The sequence below is a fragment of the Bos mutus genome, chromosome 26, assembly GCF_027580195.1.
Source record: "Bos mutus isolate GX-2022 chromosome 26, NWIPB_WYAK_1.1, whole genome shotgun sequence".
Taxonomy (NCBI): Eukaryota; Metazoa; Chordata; class Mammalia; order Artiodactyla; family Bovidae; genus Bos; species Bos mutus.
In genome coordinates, this window is record NC_091642.1 from 27,058,129 (window position 1) to 27,076,749 (window position 18,621).

The 18,621-nt window shown below is 55.3% G+C and overlaps 1 protein-coding gene across 1 annotated transcript in view; it reads left to right on the plus strand.

Annotated features, from left to right (window-relative positions):
- COL17A1 (collagen type XVII alpha 1 chain) overlaps window positions 1–18,621 on the plus strand; it is a 46,923-nt gene that overhangs the window by 24,301 nt on the left and 4,001 nt on the right. Inside the window, 29 exon segments of the mRNA XM_070363591.1 lie at window positions 275–301; window positions 1,536–1,562; window positions 1,665–1,727; window positions 2,428–2,532; window positions 2,826–2,888; window positions 3,504–3,539; window positions 4,147–4,200; window positions 4,444–4,479; window positions 4,980–5,015; window positions 5,588–5,650; window positions 6,848–6,883; window positions 7,157–7,228; window positions 7,996–8,022; window positions 8,961–8,996; window positions 10,749–10,784; window positions 11,022–11,102; window positions 12,337–12,372; window positions 12,895–12,972; window positions 13,880–13,933; window positions 14,247–14,300; window positions 14,920–14,979; window positions 15,320–15,346; window positions 15,648–15,680; window positions 15,783–15,857; window positions 16,165–16,215; window positions 16,679–16,804; window positions 17,314–17,451; window positions 17,781–17,849; window positions 18,136–18,255. Of these exon segments, the coding sequence (XP_070219692.1) occupies window positions 275–301; window positions 1,536–1,562; window positions 1,665–1,727; window positions 2,428–2,532; window positions 2,826–2,888; window positions 3,504–3,539; window positions 4,147–4,200; window positions 4,444–4,479; window positions 4,980–5,015; window positions 5,588–5,650; window positions 6,848–6,883; window positions 7,157–7,228; window positions 7,996–8,022; window positions 8,961–8,996; window positions 10,749–10,784; window positions 11,022–11,102; window positions 12,337–12,372; window positions 12,895–12,972; window positions 13,880–13,933; window positions 14,247–14,300; window positions 14,920–14,979; window positions 15,320–15,346; window positions 15,648–15,680; window positions 15,783–15,857; window positions 16,165–16,215; window positions 16,679–16,804; window positions 17,314–17,451; window positions 17,781–17,849; window positions 18,136–18,255 (1,719 nt within the window).

Below are 18,621 nucleotides of genomic sequence, written 5' to 3' on the forward strand. Positions count from 1 at the left end.
GAAGGATGAGCAGTGGAAAGATCTTACAGAATCTGTTGGGAGGGCTGAGAACTGGCTGTACCGTCAGAATATCTTAGAATGGGAAGGGAGCTAAAGTGTCATCTAAGAGAGGCGAGTGACGAGCCCAGGAGACACCGATGGTGATGGAGAGGAAGCCACGCCACACGCCAGCTCACTATGGAATGTCATTTACATGCTGTCCACTGACCTCTAGGAGAGAATGGCCCTTGGCTTCTCACCACATCTCACAGTTTTCATGTCTCTCTTATTTTAGGTGACATGGGAGTTCAAGGCCCTAAAGGTAAATAGAACACGTAAATTTTTACCTTAGATATTAGTGAGGGTTGACAGTTTAAAGCAGTCAGCAAGTGCCAGAAAACACACTTCCCACCCTCCCTGGCCATCCCCCACTTGTGATAGGACCATGAATTGTGGAGCAGCGTGCAGACCCGCAGACTTTTGGGGAAGGGGCAGGGAGTGGGGGAGGTGTGGGCTTCCCAACAGAACAGAGCTGCGCCCCTGGGGCAGTACTGTCACTGACCCGATCTCAGGGCTTCCCACAGCAAGGACCCTGAGGAGGCCTGTGGTCTGAATCAGCCCAGGTGGTTCCAAGGCCAGGGGTACACAGACCATTCTGAGAATCACTGTTGGAGATGGCAGGGTCACCCCCTCTCTTCTCAGCTTCACCGCCCTTCCCAAGAGATCCCAGTGCAGGAACTGGGGTTCCTCTACTTGGCGGCCTCCCAACTTGAGGATTCCCTGCCCCCCACGCACACTCTGAGCCTCCACCTCTGCACTCCACTCCCCAAGGCTCCGGCTTGCAGGCTGTGAACCCATCCTGACCGTTGTCGACTGAAAAATACAGTCACAACCTGAAAGTGGAGAGTTGTTTTGTTCGGTGGGAATGTTCAGGACCCTGAGCCCTGAAAACAGCACGTCAGGACCTCTGAGAGAACTGCTCTGAGCGGGTAGTGGGGGTCAGGCTATATACAAGTTTGCAACAAAGGGAGCAGGCGGTCTGAACATCAAAGACCAGGTATCCAGTTAAGGAAGTGAGCACTCTGTGTATGGAAGGAGGCAAGCCTCTGGGCTCGCTGAATTCATTTCTTTCGTGTGCACCCAGCTGTCTGGGCTCAATCCTGTTTCCTTGTTCACCTTGCTTCTTGCATCCCCCCAGCTCCTCAGCAATCACCGTGGGCACGGCAGCATCTGCTGGATCGCAGTTTGGGGAGTCCTCATCCACATTTGGAGGCCAGAAATCGCTGATGGCTGTGAAATTTCTTGTTCATTAATATAGGAGATATTTTCATTTCACACCATCATGCAGTCAAATCTGAATCACAGATAAACAATAACTCATTCTTCACTATAAGTATGCCCCACACACTACAAATTTGTTCAGTGTTTATCTGCAATTCAGACTTAACTGAGCGTCCCATATTGCGGTTTGGCCATCCTACCTGAATTCCACCGGAGGCTCCCTTAGGTGATCAGCCCGGGTCCTCTGCTTGACTTTTCTTTCTCCGTTCCCACAGGAGACCGCGGGTTCCCTGGAACTCCAGGTGTGTAGCCTCTGAGGGTGCTGCTAGGGTTGCGGACTAATGGGTCCTGGCTCCTGGGGTCTGGGAGGAAAGCAAGGCTGAGCTATTCTTGTGTGTCCGCAGGTATCCCTGGGCCCTTGGGCCACCAAGGTCCGGAGGGACCAAAGGGACAGAAAGGCAACGTGGGTAAGAATCACGTCTCTGTTCACTTATGCCCTCATTCACTCATTCATTCAGTAAATGTTTCTGTTAGGTACCCGCTGTGTGCCAGGCCCCCTTTTAGGTGCTGGGGAGAGAATGGCGAACAAAACAGAGAACGCCTTTCTACTTTTGGGTGCAGATAAACAATAGACATGATAGATTAGTGAAGTATACAGAGGGAGGAAGTGACTGGTGAAATAGGAGCATAGAGCCCGGGGGCCTGGAAGGGCTGAGGGGTAATTGAAAATAAGGCTGGCAGGGAAGGCCTCGCTGAGAAGGTGCCATTTGAGCAGAGATGTGAAGTGGGAGAGGGAGCAGGCCTAAGATGATCCAGCAGGACCTTCCAGGCAGAGGGGGAAGCTACAGGCCTGGGGCAAGGGTCTAGGAGCTTGGGGAGGAGGAGGGTGTCTGGAGCCCTCAAAGGAGGCCAAGAGTCAAGAGGGAGGGGCCTTGGAGACCTTGCAAGGATATGGCTTTTATTCTCAGTGAACTGAGAAGCTGTTTGCAGGTTGGGGCAGAAATGGGACATGATCCACTTGCATTTTCAAGCTCTCTGGCTTCTGCACTGAGTCTGGGCTGCAGGGGGAGAGAAGTAGGGAGATGGGTGTGGAGACTCCAGGCAGGTGTCCTGCCAGCAAGATGCTGCCTGCTGGCGACTAGCTGAGGTGGGCATTTCTGTCTTTAGGTGAGCCTGGCATGGAGGGACCCATGGGCCAGAGAGGGCGAGAAGGCCCCATGGGACCTCGCGGTGAACCAGGGCCCCCTGGGTTTGGAGAGAAAGGAGACAGAGGTAAGAGGCGATTCGTTCACTGGGAGGACTGGCTGCATCCACTTCCTCCTCACATGGTTCTCCTTCCCTCCCTCTTTCACTTGCATTAGCTGAGCACCTGCTCTGAGCCAGGGTCTGTGCTGGATCCTGTGGTCTAAGAAAGGGGCATGGGCTGGGAAGTGGGTTCAGGCCCAAAGGATCCAAGACCACCAGCGGGGTGGGAAGTGTTTTCCACCCTGCAAAGGATACCACATGGGCTGAGTGGGCAACTGAAGTTGGGGGGGGGCCCTCTCAGAGTGCTTATTTCTCCCCAGGGGATGCTGGTAAACCGGGTATTCCGGGCCCACCTGGTGTCCCAGGCTCTGTCGGTCCCAAAGGTAAGTCCAGTGACCACACAGTGCCCAGGTCTGCCATGTCCAGGAAGGATCTCAGAGGTCCAGGCACTGGGATCCCAGACAGCCCTAATCCACAGCTCCAGGGCTGACAGGCCCAGAGAGGGTCCCCCTCCCCAGAAAAGAATCAGGATTGGAGCTGTATTTTTGGCTCTGTGGTGAATTTGGGGGTTATGCCTCCATCTCTGTTCAATGACCCTGTTATGTGGCCCCTAAGTGGGTGAAGTCAGACAATTTCCTTGCCAGTCAGGGCCCAGAGGCAAACATTCGAGAGCAATCTGTCTGAACACGCCAAGGGATAGGGCCTTCTCACAGTGCGATGTCCAGCTGGTCCCCTCTCCTCCCTGCCCCTGCCTCAGCCCAAATGCTCAACTGGGAAGGAGCAAGGGGTCTCTTGATCCTGGCAGCCACAACCTCCTCCTAAGGAGGACTTCACACTGGGGTCACTCCTGGACCCGCCGACTCTGGGGTCCTGGTGCGCATGCGCAGCCCTCACCTGGGGTGTACGCCCCACCCCCGCCACATGCCACTCCGCATGGGGTCAGTGTCCCGGCCTGTACCTGACCCATCTGGTCATTACTGTCGCATTGTCCTCCTCAGGTTCCAGCGGTTCTCCTGGCCCGCAGGGTCCCCCAGGTCAGTGGCCTTCTTCTCAAAAGTAGATGCTATTTCTGAGGCAAAGAGAGGGCGGTTAAATGGAGAAACAAACATTCTTAAAGCCAAAGAAGCAATTCTAGAGAGCCTCCTGGAGACACAAAGCTCACTTCTGCCTGTGTGTCCCCTGTGGCTAAGGTCAGGTACAGTGGGTCCCATGAGACTCTGTTCTTACCTGACTTGGGGCACCAGACCCTCCAGCCCTCCCAGCAGGCGGCTCCCATCCTGCCGTGATCTGAGCGAAGCGCCTGCCTCCCCTCATCCCTGTGGGCCAGAGCTCGAGCCGGGCGTCTCAAGCTGCAGCCCACACTGTCCTGCAGTCCAGCGTCTCTGCCAGGGTGCCCACAAGGGGCTCTCATGCCTGGGCCTGGGAATCACAGGGGCCAGGAACCTAGTCCAGGATGAAGCAGTGGGGACGTGGGAGGAGACCGTAAACAGCAGCGCTTGGCTTCTACCCCAGGGAGTGTGTTTGTCTGCGCATGTGTACCCAGTAGGTGTGTGTGTGGATGTAGGCATGTATCCGTGTGCGTGTCCATCCCTTCCAAAGCTGGGGACACTCCTCCACCCATGTGGTTTCCTCTGTGTGCAGGCTCTATAGGTCCCCAAGGACTCCGAGGTGAAGTGGGACTCCCTGGTATCAAAGGTAAGCTGGGTGGAGGGGCTGGAGGGAGGGGACATTAGCTTAGAGATGCAACTCACTCAAGAAGGAGGTCTGGGGCACAGGGAGGGTCTGGTGGACATGCCAACAGCCTGTGCAGGCTGACAGGTGATGTGAGGGGAAGGGGCAGTCAGGACGGTGGGGGAGCCTGACTTCAGACACAGATTCTGCCCCTTCTTGTTCGTCCCACCAAGGCTCTTCACACTGAGGTGACCATTTCCTTTTCAGGTGACAAAGGACCCATGGGACCACCGGGGCCCAAAGGTATGCTGCTCCTGCTGCTGCTCGGACATCACCACGGCCTGGGAACCCAGATGTGAACCCTGCCCCGGGGTCTTGATGACCAGACCCTAGGGCTGGGAGGGATCCAAGACTCTAGTCAAGCCTCTCAGATAGTGCTGCTGAGGCAGAGAGGGGAAGCAGCACCAGCATCACAGCGCTGTAGTCGGGTGGTCCTCGGAGTGGCGAGGACACAGCCCTGAGGCCTCTCCCCACTAGACTGGACTCCTTGTTACCCCCAGCACCCACTGGTGAGACAGAAAGGCCTGGGTCAGTTTGCGGGTGGGCCCTGACCCAGGAGAAATCTATCTAGCTTGCTTTCTGGGTCTTTGTTAATGCTGAGTTCTCGCCAACATTCAGCTGACAGCAGCTTCCAGATACTATGGGAACTGTTCTGCAACCCCTTGCTGAGTGAGATTCTTTTCCTTGCTCCTGACTGATGCTTGCTTTCTCTATCCCTGCCCCCCACCCCATGTTTATTTCAGGTGACCAGGGTGAGAAAGGACCCCGAGGCCTCACAGGTCAGTCCCACACAGGAATCTACTGTTACTTTAAAGACTTTTTATAAATCCATTGGATACTGTAAGCGGGGGAAAAAAAATACAGAAGCATCAGATAGAATCTCTGTCTAAAAACCTTCAGAGGACTTGCAATCTAGACTGGAGTATAAGCCAGCATCAGCAATATATGTTTGGGACAGGAAAGATAGTTTATGATTGTCTCTGATTCTTTTGAAGAATTTAGTTGCCTTTACACTACTCATATCCCTTTCTCCTCTCACCTCCTGCCAGCTTGCACGATTGAAAGGAAATAGTACTAGTGCTTTGGCCACAGGAGGTAGCTTTTTGTTGCCAAGGAAATGAGACTCATACACAGGCCCCTCCAGACCAGGCGTGGCCTCTGGGCCAGTCCATGCCTGCTGCCAGGGGTGGGAGGCCTGACTTTAGAATGAAAGCAGACGCTGTGTCCCCAGCCTCCGGTTGGCATGCCAAGTTCCTCTGGTCAGAGAGGTGGCAGGCTTCAGGGTGTCTGGCAGGGTGGCATGCTCTATTATGGTCAAGTTCCTCCATCACCTAGTCCACTTCCTTTGCAGGCGAGCCTGGCTTGAAAGGTTTACCTGGTGCCGTGGGTGAGCCCGGGGCTAAAGGAGCGATGGGTGAGTGTCTCAAAGCAGCAGGCACCATGGGTCTGTGCCGCTGCCATCATCATCATGCCCTAGAGCTGAGATCCGTGTAGAGCTGTGTCTCCCATTCTCTAATCTGTCCACGCCTGGCAGAGACTCCACTTACAGGCTATTCCTGGATCTGGGCATCCTCTTGGGGCTCACAGAGCTGCCACTGTCTCCGACAGCATCTTACTGCTCTGAGGGTGGGGGCCTTGGCAAGACATGGTCCACCCCCCTCCCCTGCCACCCTCCTCCGCACCCCTCCACCCGCCAGTTCCTGCCTCCAAGGTACTCAGGCCCCTGGGGAGGATGGCAAGAGCTGAGGTTCTTCAGAACCCGCAGAATTCTAGGCACAGCCCTGATACTCCAGGGCTGGTCTCACAGCCAGATCGCAGAGTTCAGTCCTTTGGCTGACCCTTCCTGAGGGGCCTGTCAGCCAGGACAAGGAAGCTAGCCAAAGACCCCCCAGGTGGCCAGGCATTTGGCAACATGTCCCAGAAGGGTTTAAGCCCCACTGATGGGGATGTGGTGCCTTGATGATCTCATTCATTTAACAAACTATTAGGAAGTGCTGATGGAGTTCAGGATGCTGTGCTGGGCAATAAGATGCTTTACCTCCCTCGAGGGGAGATAAAGCTCGTGTGAGGTGATGAGGGTCATGAGAGGTACAGGGTGCTCTGAGGAAACAGCAGAGAGAGAGGTTTCTTCCAACCAGAAGAAGGGAGGAAGGGGCTCTTCAGATGGTTTGAAAAAGGAAAGAAGATTTTAACCCCAGAGGCAGCCATATGAGTGAGGAAAGACGGAGAGGTGGCAAAAAGCAAGAGCTGGCCCCAGATGGACATGACTTTGAACAGAGGTTAGAATGATGCCTACAGCAGAGAAGACAAGATCTTAGAGGACTCTGACCTCCAGGCCAACACACATTGAGCATCTTGTCGGGGACATGCAGTGTGGGCCATGGAAGAGTTCTCAGTAGGAAAAGAGGCATTAGGAACAGAGGACAGGGGAAAGCTGTGCCCAGCAGTGTGACAAGGACAGGGCTTCTTCCGTGTCTCATGGCTGCGGGAGGGGCTGCATGGGCTCCCCCTCCCCCACCTAGGAGACAGCTTGCGAGGCCGTAGGGTGGTTGAAGGAGGAGTCCCAGGGAAGCTCCCAGAGTCACTGAAAAGCTTTGATCTGCTTTCCCAGGACCCGCTGGCCCTGACGGACATCAAGGCCCAAGAGGTTGGTCACAGAGCTGCTCTCCTCACTCTCCCCCCTCCCCCGCCTACCCTTCTGAGTCCCATCCACATCCCAGCAGGCAGCTCCCAGCACCCCAATCACAATGCCAGGGGGTGTATATCACAGGGAGGTGTGCAAGGCCCGGGTCTCACCCACTTCCTCCCTTCCATCTGCTGGCAAGTTATTCAGTAGAACCCCAAGAGCGCCCAGCTCCCAGGTGCGGGCCAGCCAGCTTGCCTAGAGGGAAAACTCTCCATGTGGCACTGCTCTCTCTAGGGGAACAAGGTCTTCCAGGAATGCCGGGAACCCGGGGCTTACCAGGACCTTCTGGGGACCCAGGGAAGCCAGGTAAAGAGCGGGAAGGGGGAGCTGGCCATGCTGTGTGTGTATGCGTGTATACCTTTCTGAGTCCATTTTCCTCCAGAAGCTCATCAGGAAAATGCTGGCTGGAGCCAGGCATAATGGCTGTGGGTCCTGACAGCCCAGTCACCAAGTCTGGCAACTCAGGAAAAAAAAAAACACCACCAAAAGCAAGGAGTTCTAGAAAGCATCAAGGAGTCTCTTAAAAATGGCAGTTTATCACCCACTCAGTTCCTGGTTCCTCTGAGCCCTCCAGACCTCCTCAGGCCATAGCTGGGACAGTCACCAGTGGCTGCCAGTCTGGGAAAATAAGCCGCTGTTAGGGTCACCACCAAAGGCCCAACAGGAGCAAGATCCCCAGAGCTGCAGGAGGAATAAATCAAAACAGGAAAGCCATGAGGGCAGATGGCAATCCTCCGAGGCCTGTGAGGAGCAGGGGGCCCCCTGGCTCCTCTGGCGGGTACACAGATGGGGAGTGCCAAGGAGATAGCCTAGGGGGCAGCATGAGAGTCAATGAGTGTGTGAACTTTCTGGGTTTGTAGCTCTCAGACACCAAAGGGTCTGAGACCCCAAAAAGGCTAAGGACCACCCCTCAGTGGAGCAGTGGGTCGGAGAACTGCACATCACCCAGAGGGTGACGAGGACCCTGGAGTCCGGCTGCCCCACACACAGGGTTCATCTCCCTGCACCGCTCCTGGGCTGAGGCGGGGGCTCCTCAGCCCTTCAACTCTCCTTTCATGTCTTGTTTTGCATAGGTCTCACTGGACCCCAAGGACCTCAGGGTGAGTTACTGGGTCACTCCCACCCCTGGCATTCTGCAGAAGCTTCTCCAGTCACCAGAGTGTTTCCACTCCTCCCCTCACCCTCCAGCAAGAATGGGTTCAGGTCATTTTACTGAGTCTGAAGAAACACCTTAGGCAGGAAAAATACTCACAGAACAATCTAGAAAGGCATTCTGGAGAGATGAGGTTAGATCACAAGCAAATTCTGTCTTCCTGAGCCTGGCCCCCTATGGTGCAGGGACCACCCCCCAACCCCCCCCACCGACACACACACTCCCCCCCACCCTGTGAGGAGGCTCAGAAGTCCCGTTAGTCCCACAGAGACCACAGCCTCCATGGCTCAGCAGGGAGTGGGTGTCGTGTCACGCAGAAGGGCCCAGCCTCTCTGGGACAGCGCCAGTGTCCAGTCTGTCCAATAGCTGAATAGTGTGCACCCACCTGGATCTGAGAAACTGTCACCACACCAGCCCCAACTCTTAAAGGAAATTAGGCAAAGATACAAAATAAAATCAAACAACATCTCCCCCAACAGTTCAGCACACAGGGACTTGTTTCTAATGCTTCCTGGTGGAATTCAGTGGATGAAAGCAAGAGGCAGTGTTATCAGATATAGGAATATATAGGAATATATCTGATATATCAGATATATAGCCCAGTCCCTACTCCCTGAGGCTTCAGGGGATCCCCCACAGCAGGGTCCATGCACCTCCGCCTCTCTCCAGCCCAGCTGTTGCCCCATTTCCTAGAGATGGAGAAGGGCTCAGAGCAAGAGGCTGCCTGAGGGGCCTCTGGGCCCAGGTGGAAGTCAGTCAGCTGGGCCTGCAGGTTTCAGTGCGTGATTGCGGCCTTGCTAGGTGACCCAGTGCTAGGTGCCACCACAGGGTGTCTGAGATTGCTGCCCTTCATCATCCTGACTCACTTGTTTTCAATCACATCAGGAATTCCTGGTACCCCCGGCCGACCAGGAGTTAAAGGTAAGTGGCTTTGCAAACAAACTAGACAGTCACTAGTCATTTTTGCAGGAGGCCCCTCTCTGGCAAGAGCCTGGATCAACAGTGGCATCTAGTGGCTTCAGAGGAAGGCTGTGAGGTTGAGGAGCCAAGGATTCTTCTGATCAACTAAGCCCTGAATCTTCAAGCCCCACTCTGTTCCCCACAATCTAGAACCTCACTTTGGTGCCTGGGTTTCCCCCAGCCTTTGATGAAGGAGGATCTGGAAGGGTGCTGCCCCCACCCCTGAAGGCCTTTCCATCCCACCTCTAAAACACCCCGAGAGTGCTCCATCCCCTCACTTAGGCTGGTCCCCCCGTAGTGTGACTCTTCCCTGGGACAGGTTTTATAATCCACATAGACCTCAGTGTAACTGGGACACTGCCACCCCCTTTCTGAGAGGGGGCTTTCATTCAGGAGGGTCTCAGAAGCTACTGAGAGGGCAAAGTCAGAGTTCTGGGGGGAGCATCCTCAGGACTGGACCCTTCCGAGTAGGGCAACGCTAGCATCCGCCCCCAACCCTGGGCCAGTCCAGGACAGGCATTGCTCAGGGACGGTCCTCTCCTTCTGTCCCTGTGAGCCTACCATCCTGAACCCTGACATTCCATAGAGCTGCCCTCTGTCACCGTCACCTTGTGGGGACCTACTTTCCAGAAACTATTTCCAACTGGTTGGGGCCAAGGAGTTCTTTCAGCACATCCTGGCCAAACACATCTCCAGGTCCACAGATCTGCTCAGGGAGAGGCCTGGGATTCTCCAGGAGAGCCCCCCGCCTTTCTCCAGGGGCTATGGCTTTCTGTCCAGTGTGCACAAGAGGCGGACATTGTACCTGATACTGGATTGTGTTCCAACAAAAATAACTCAAGTACTTTTCTTAGATTTGACCCCCAGGGGCTGGCAGGACACAAGTAGAGACCACCCCTCTGCTCCCCCAAAGGGGGAAATCAGCATCACCCCTCTGTGTGTGGATGACTGAATACCCACAGGCCTTGGGAAATGACAAGAAAGTTCCAGTCAAGGACTTTTCCGTCCTCTACTTCACTCTCTTGGTTCTCTAGAATCTGTGGGTCTCCAGTCCACAGAGATCCCTCACTGAGATGGCCTTGAGAAAGTGTGAATCTGCCATCCCCGTCTTGGAAGTCTCCCATGCACATTTGCCCTTTCAATCCTCTGAAACACAGGGCAGAGAAGACGTCTGTTAACCTTTACATAACTCGGGATTCCTCAGACCACAGACCGCCACCCCCCACCACCACCACCTTAACTTTGCACGGCCCCTATCCTGTCCCGGGGAATTGGCACCTGAGGAGCATGGGAACTAGACTTGACCCTGCAGGCTTACTACCTCTGCTCTTTGACCTCTCGGTACTCTTTCCACCTAAAGAAATTCCCAGTAAGAGCCTTCGATGCCCCTGGTGAGAGAAGATAGACTATGGGAGTGGGAATGACTCCTAAATTGGCATATTCTGGCCTCATCAAAAAGGCACACTCTCCAACACCCACCAGTGAAGCCCCTTTGCAGAGACCCAGCTTTGTCCAAAAGCTATTGTGAGCCAAGAAGATTGACTCTCTGGCCTCCAGGGTCTCCTGGGCACAGACTGGTGCTTAATGCATCCTGCCTGTTCCCCTCCAGTTCATTCAAATGCCTTTAGCCTGAGGGTTAGGAGTGGGTCTCAAATGCAATCAGAAGCCTTGAAAATGATTTATTGAACCACTCTTCTCTTCCTCCGCTCCCAGGTGAACCAGGAGCTCCAGGCAAGATCATGACTTCAGGTAGGCAGGCCCTGCAGAGGGTACTGGGCATCTGTCCTGGCTCTGTCTCCACACCCTCCACATCTACAGGCTCAGTGCTTTGGGCAGAATGCAGTGCTGGCTCTGCCAGTCAGAGGGAGGAGGGTGGGGGAATTTTAGAGGTTGTACTGGCCCAACCTGGCCCACAGCCCGGCCTGGTCCCTGTGCCTCTGAATGAGGAGAGTGGGGCTCAGCATTGAATGTGCCTTCTGTTTACAGAAGGATCGTCGACTATCACTGTCCCAGGTCCCCCGGGACCTCCTGGAGCCATGGGACCTCCGGGACCTCCAGGAGCCCCAGGTCAGTCTGTTCTCTTGCTTTGCCCCAGGTCAGCATCAGGCTTGCTGATGTTTGACTACAGTAGCGTTCAGTCAAATCTGAAACCTGGGTTGGAACCCGGGGAAGAATAGGAAGAGGCTGAGAAAGCCCCTCCCTGGCAGCCTGGTAAGCCCTGATTACTCCCCAGCAAGTATCCCAAGCCCTGAGTGTGCTTTGCTTCCACAGGCCCCACAGCACCACTTCAGGCCCCAGCAGGTAAACGATGTGCTTAGGGCCATGCAGCCAAGAAGTAGCTGAGTCAGGGTTTGGCCCAGGTTCCTCTCAAGAGTCTGTCCTCAAATTGTTTCCTCTTGGAAAACAACTTGATAACATGCATCAGGGGCAACAAAAATGCTAGGCGTCTATTTGAAGCAAACATCCCTAAATTGTCCAACAATAATGAGATGGCTACAAAAATAGGAAGACTTAAAGGAAAGATGTTTAAAGAGGAGAATACTCGATAATGGGCTTCCCTGGTGACTCAGTCAATAAAGAATCCGCCTGCAATGTGGGAGACCTGGATTCTATCCCTGGGTTGGGAAGATCCCTTGGAGAAGGAAATGGCAACCCACTCCAGTATGCTTGCCTGGAGAATCCCTATGGACAGAGGAGCCTTGCAGGCTGTAGTCCATGGGGTCACAAAGCGTCAGACACGACTGAGTGACTTAGCACAGCATGCTCAATAATGTGTGCTCGGTGGTTGCAACTACATTTTTATAAGAAAAAACTGTTGGAAGGAAATAAAACAAAATGCCTGCAAGTTAAAGAATTATGGGTGATATTTTTTCTATTTATCTAAAATGCATGTTATTTTTTTATGTCTTTTTCAATTATTTAAAATGTTTGTGTGTAAGTGAAATACATTATTTAACATGACCAGTGCAAGAAGACCAGTGCCTTCTCTCCTGATAAATTCCAGTGACAGAGGGCACACTGTGGGCGTTTAGAAATCTCGAATCATCAGAGAACAGTGTCAGAGTCCTGCCCATCCCAGGGCCCCAGGGCCTGGCAGAGAATTTCTCACCAGAACAGACCACAGGGCTGGTCTCAAATTGCTTATTGCTTTCAAATAAGCAAGCTGATCACTTTGGGCCACTGTTCCATGCCTTGTGAGAAAGCCACTTATGTACCTAGGCACCTGCCTTTTCTTCAGTTCTTCTAGAACTCTGACCCTCAAGGTGTGGTAAAACCTATTCTTCCCCAACCCCATTTCCAGGCCCTGTTGGTCCAGCTGGTCTTCCAGGACAGCAAGGTATGTGTCGCTCTGAAAGAATGCATGACCATAGGCTGTGGGGAGAGCTTCCTTCCCAGGGTGGAAATATGCCCATCTTTAAAATGAAATGAGAGAGGTGCATCCCGGGAAGGGAGGCGAGGGGGCCCCCCAGCTCATCACAAGGCCCTTGCAAGGCCTCAGCAGCCAGAGGAGACACCTCTTCCCACCCCCTTCCATGTTTCTGAGGAGGTAGGGGTTCCCCTAGAAAGGGAGATTGAGGCTCCTGGATCAGGATCTAGCTTAGCAGTTTTCACAAGCCTCAGGCTTCTTGTGACCAGATCCTGAGAATCAGGTCACTGTCCAGCAACTTAGCCAAATATCCAGACTGTATCCAAAATACCATCTGGCTCCAGATCCTCCATTTCTTCCTGGGGTGTTTCTGGTTCCCAGCCAACACTCTGGCCCCACCCACACTTGGCTCATTCCCGCCCATCCTCAGCTCAGCCCCACACTGACAGATTGTTGAGAGCGGTGACCCCCAACTCTTTGTCCTCCCCCCAGGCCCGCGAGGGGAGCCGGGCCTGGCTGGCGAATCATTCATGGGCAGCAGCAGCTCCTTCTCTGAGGTCCTGTCCACCCGTGAGTACCACCGTTTTCTCTGGGACAGGTGGCGCGGGGGTGGGAGTGGGGAGGTGGCCGAGCATGGGGGCCTGCGGCAGCTGCACCCGGGAGTCATCGTGAGCCCCAGCGTAAGGATGGCCAGCTCCTCTGAGACGCAGTGCTAGCTGAGAGAAGAGAACAGAGGGGCTTTATCAGCCATGGAGATGAGTCACAGGGGCTGGCGCAGCTGTCAGAGAGCTTCTTCGGATTCCAGGAGGACCAGGGCCACATGGGGTGTCTGCACCCAGCCCTGCGGGTGTGATGAGAGGAGTCCTGGACCTCCCCACCCAAAGCCGCCACAGGGGTCCCTGGGTTCTCAGCCCCAGACTCGGCCTGGCAGGGCTGACTCCTGGGTCCTCCTGTTCCCCATCCTTTAAAGAGCCCAGGCAGAGATGCTGCGGGCCGCCCTCCCGGACACCTTAACAACTGGACACCTTAACAAAGACAACGCCGGCCCCGGTCCGGCAGTCGCCATGTGCCTGCCACTCTGCCTTGGTGTCCCACAGAGCCTGTGCAACGCCCTGGTGATACCGGTCTCGGGCCTCTGGTTTACAGCAGAGGGAACTGAGGCTGAAAGACCTCAAGATCTTGCCCCAAGTCACAAGCCAGCAGGCAGGACTTGAACTCAGGCTTCCTGACACCGAAGCCATGCTCCTGCTCGTCACTGCCACACCGGCAACAGCCACCAGGGAGCGCCACTCAGCCCCACCCTGCTCAGAGCAAAAGGCACCTCTAGCCAAGGGTGTCTTGGAGGGTCCCAGGCCATGACCCATGACTTGGTGTGGGGTGTGAGTAGAGTTGCTGATGATCCTGGTGAGGGGTAAGGCTGGCAGAGAGAGCAGTCTCATGACAGCTTTTACTCATTTCTGGTTTCTTCTTTCCACAGAGGGTATTGATTTACGAGGCCCCCCAGGCCCACCTGGACCTCCCGGGCCACCAGGTGAGCACTCAGGGGTCTTTGGAAGGTGGGAAATCTTGGGGGCAGGGAAGGGCTCAAGGCACTTAGTGAGGAAGCAAGATCCTGGGTTCAGCATTGCTTCTTCCTTACCCTTTTCTACAAGACTGTCCATGCCAGGCCCCCCAGGACCCCCAGGCCCAGCGGGTGAGAGCGGGGTAGGTGGGAGACAGTGGGACCAGAGCCCGGGCTGCTTCCTGGCTGGTTCTTAGGAAAAGCTTCTCTGCTGCTCCTCCTGGGCAGAGGGTTCCTGGCCACCTCTTGGAATTGATAAGTCTTGGGCGGTTCTCTTTTCTAGGGGAAGGCTTGCCAGGCCCACCAGGCCCACCAGGATCTCTCCTGACCAGCTCAGGTAATGCTGGGGGGTCAAATCACTCCTGTTCTCCACCTCGGCCCCAGCCCCAACCCCAACACACGCGGCGGTCACGGGCGTGCAGTCTTCCTGACCTACTCTCCACGCTCCCTCCTTCTGACTTGCCACCATGGATGTGTTTGCATAAACGCCGTGCTACCTGCTGCAGGGAAGGAGGGTGCTGATGCCAGCCCAGCCACCCTGAGAGCCCCTGGTAGCCCAGCCTGGGGGAGACAGCCGATTCTGTTGTGGGGAGCTTCTGGCTGACTAGAGAGACCTAATTCCTATCATCAGGGAGTCCAGTTCTGATAAAGCAGGCAGGACACATGCTCCTGACATGAGACAAATGCTGACCATAGAACATAGAAGCATACGGAAATAAGTTTAGGGCAAACTTGAGCCCAGAGCTTATCCCTCGCAGAAAATGCATCCGTCCATGCACCAGGCTTTTCATTCCTTCTTTACTTTTAAGTATTTTTCTATCCAACTTCCTGACCAACCATCCATCCATCCATTTGACAAATGTTGATCATCTACAGAACGACTGGTGCTGTTCTAGATGCTGCTCCCTCGCAAACATCATTGCGTCCACACTCAAAACTGTTTCTTCCCTCAACAGAGACTTTCTTCTCTGGCCCTCCAGGCCCACCTGGCCCCCCAGGCCCCAAGGGAGACCAAGGTAAGAGCAGTGTCTTAGGGGGCCCGGGAGTCAGTGTGCCCCTGGTTGGCCTGCTGGTGGCCAGAGGAATTTGGACAAGGCTGGACGAGCTGGGGCAGGTCTTCATTCTCCTGCCACACCCCATTAGGAGCTCAGCAGCTTGGAGCAGGGGCCGGGGGTTGGTCAGAAGCTCTGCAAAGCATGTCCACCTCTGCCTTGTCCTGTTGGAGCAGAGGTGTGGGGAGCCCCAAGCCCTGAGTCTGCTCTGGGCCCAGAGCCCTGTCCCGCCCCCTCCTCGGGCCCCTTGAAGTCGCAGCATCTGGTTGGGACATGTCTCACAACTGTCTGCTTTCTCCCCCAGGCCCCCCAGGCCCCCGAGGACACCAAGGTACAGGAGAACTGGCCTCAAACGATCCTAGGGGGTGGAGGCTGACCTTCCGAGATCCCTGAGCTTCTGGGGTTTGGTCCAAATGAGTGATCAGAGGGTGTCTGTGGTTGAGAATTGTGTGCCTGTGTGTGCGTGTGTGCACGTGTCTATGCGGCAGCTCTAGGTACTGCCCGAGGGCCGGTGCTGCCCCAGCTGTGTCATAAGTCTTAGGGAGCCTCGGGAGGGAGGTGGTGTCTTTGGTGGGGCATGAGGAGAGGGAGGCGGGCACAGCTGACCGTCCCCTCTCTGCTGTGTCCCTCAGGCGAGCGAGGCCTCCCAGGGCTGTCAGGCTCAGGTAAGTGCTGAGCACCGCCGTCCCCCCCGACTGGAGCCTCTCCCCAGAGGCTCTGCTGGAGCCTCTCCCGCCCGCTGACTGCACTGTGTTGTTGGCCTCCAGGCTCCAGTTCTCTTGGACTCAACCTGCAGGGACCACCAGGCCCACCCGGCCCTCAGGGACCCAAGGGTGACAAAGGTCAGTGCAGGCAGTGCAGAGTGGGAACAAGGCTGGCTCCCAGAGCCCGAAGAGAGGGCAAGGACTGCTTGCTGGTGCTCCAGCCGTGGGAGGAAGAAGAGGCTGAAGAAAGGAGAGCCTGAGGGAGAAAGGGACGGGGTTGGAGGGATACAGTCTCTGCCCAAGGAAGCTGTGGTATCATTTCAGAAATGAGACTGAGAAACATGGGTCAGTTGTTGAGTCACAATTTGATATAGAGTGGTTGAGCTTAACCAGGGGAGGCTTCCTGGAGGAGGCAATGCAAACAGCTTCTTGTTTTGGATTCCAGGTGATCCCGGAGTCCCAGGGGCTCCTGGCATTCCTGGTGGGCCCTCTCGAGGTAAGAAGCCAAGGTGCCCAAAATTCTCCCCGTCTTCAAGTGAGGTTGATTGTGCCAATAAGGATATTAATTAACTAATTCATTCACGAATCCATGATTCAGTGTTAATGAGGTACTTTCTCTAAATGCTAGATTCTGAACTGCCCCTGAGGAGGTTACAAGATAGCAGGGGTGGGAGACAAGGATGCCTGCACGATAAAGATGACTAACAATGCCGATGACAGTGACGGCGAGAACAGAGATCGGGAGCTAGGGGTGCAGGGGTGAGGAGGGCTGTGTGGGCAGTGCACAGGCTGTCGAAGGAAAGGGAGGACTCAGCCTGGGAGAGCTCCTAGGAGCTCGTTGCCACTGTCCTAGTTCTCCTGAGAAAGACTCTCTCTCCTCAGACTGTGAAGGCATTGCCTGTGCTCTTTGGTTTGACCCCAGAGAGGACAGACCAACTCAGTGGCCTTCTCTCCTGCAGGGGGATCGTCGTCAAGTACCACGTTCATGCAGGGTCCGCCAGGCCCACCAGGGCCCCCCGGGCCTCCAGGCTCCCTCAGCAGCTCTGGCCTGGAGATTCAGCAATACATCTCTGACTACATGCAGAGTGAGTACCCCACATCTGAGTGGGGCAGGATGCGTGTGTATGTGTGTGCACAGGTGTGTGCTAGGTGTGCAGGTCCATGAGCTCCCTAACTCCCACCTTCTCACACCTGCCCACGCACATAGACTTGTACATGGACATAGAGCCCCAGTAGAGGCTCATATACACAAACACTTTTCCATGTGTGCACACACACACACACATTCACCCCTGTGTGCGTGCCCCAGACTGCATCCCTGCACATTCCATGGAGGTGAGGGCATGATTTCCACACACATGGGCACCAGAGCTTGGTCAGATGTGTCACCGACTGGGGTCTTGCTGGCCCACAGCCCTCAAGATCCACCGGGCCAAGCACAGACTCTGCGTCAGTTTCTCCATCTGTAACAAGGGGGGTCCAGGCTCCCTGCTGGACCTGCCTTGGCCTACGAGTGGGTTAAGTGCTCAGGTCACCTCTGTGGGGGAGACGCGCCCTCTTGGGGACAGGCTTGACTTGCTTTCTTTGTTGGCAGGTGACAGTATCAGGTCTTATCTGTCTGGAGTTCAGGGTCCCCCAGGCCCACCTGGCCCCCCCGGGCCTGTCACCACCATCACCGGTGAGACTTTCAACTACTCAGAGCTGGCCAGCCTCGTCGTGAGCTACTTACAGAGTAAGCCTCTTGCCACCCCTGTGATGACAAGCCTCCTCCCAGGTCCACGGTCATTCCTGGAGCCTCGTCTCTTAATTTGCTGCTTGCTTTGCCCTTTTTGTGAATGTGATGCTCAATATTAAATTCATAGTAATCAGGCTGCTGGATCTAGCTTCCAAAAAAGGTTTGTTCAGATTAAGAAAAATAGAAATTATAAATATCCTGCAAATGCCCCATTCATTCATTTCCCCCCAAGGGAAGCAGCTGGGTGACCAGGCCTTTGATTCTGGAGTTATGAGGGCACTGCTTCAGTACCAGCGAAGCAGGTGACCCGGTTTCCTTCCCCACAGCTTCCGGCTACAACATTGGCACATCCTCCACCTCCATCTCTTCTGAAGACATCCTGGCTGCGCTCCGGCGTGAGTTGCCTGGGGGGGCAGTGGGGGTTGGGGGGCTGAAGGGTGCCCCTCTCTCCTGGCTGACTTATCAGGCACACTTGGTGGTCCCTCGGGCCAAGGAGCCACTCCCGCTTCGCTCCCAGCAGTCAGCTGGACAGAGGGTGTCAGATCTCCCCTGAGGGATGAGTGTAGCAGGTACCCCTTCAGCTACTGGCAGCTTGCCAATGTCCAAGCTCACACATCACTTGGGCCGGTCTGCAAGGAGGCCAAGCTGGCCAGTGGCCCATGGCGCCTCCTCTCCTTTCAGGAGATGATGTGCGTCAGTATCTACAGCAGTACCTGATGCCGCAAGGAGCCGGTGGAGATTGGTTCCTCCAGTCTCTGGATTACGCAGAGCTGAGCAACCGCATCCTCAGCTACATGTCCAGTGAGTGTCTGCACCCCTGGCAAGGGGGGCAGGAGGGCCTGGGTGGGCATGCAGGGGCTAGACATCCCTGACCCTCTCCCACTAGGCTGCACCTAACCCAGAGGAGGGGTGGTATTCAGAGCGGTTCAAACCTGTGCCCCAGAGCAGGTCACAGAGCCTGGCGAGGGAAGCCAGAGCGAGTGCCCCGGGCACTGTTCTGCAAGGACTGTGCACACGACTCACATGCACACTTCTCTAGACACACGCCCACCTTTGCATGCACGCACACATGCACACACCCAGCAGGAGAGCGCTGACCTGCACTCTCCCCAGCCTGAGTCCCTCCTCTGCAGTGTCCTTGCCCAGGATCTCACGCCTGCGTCTCTG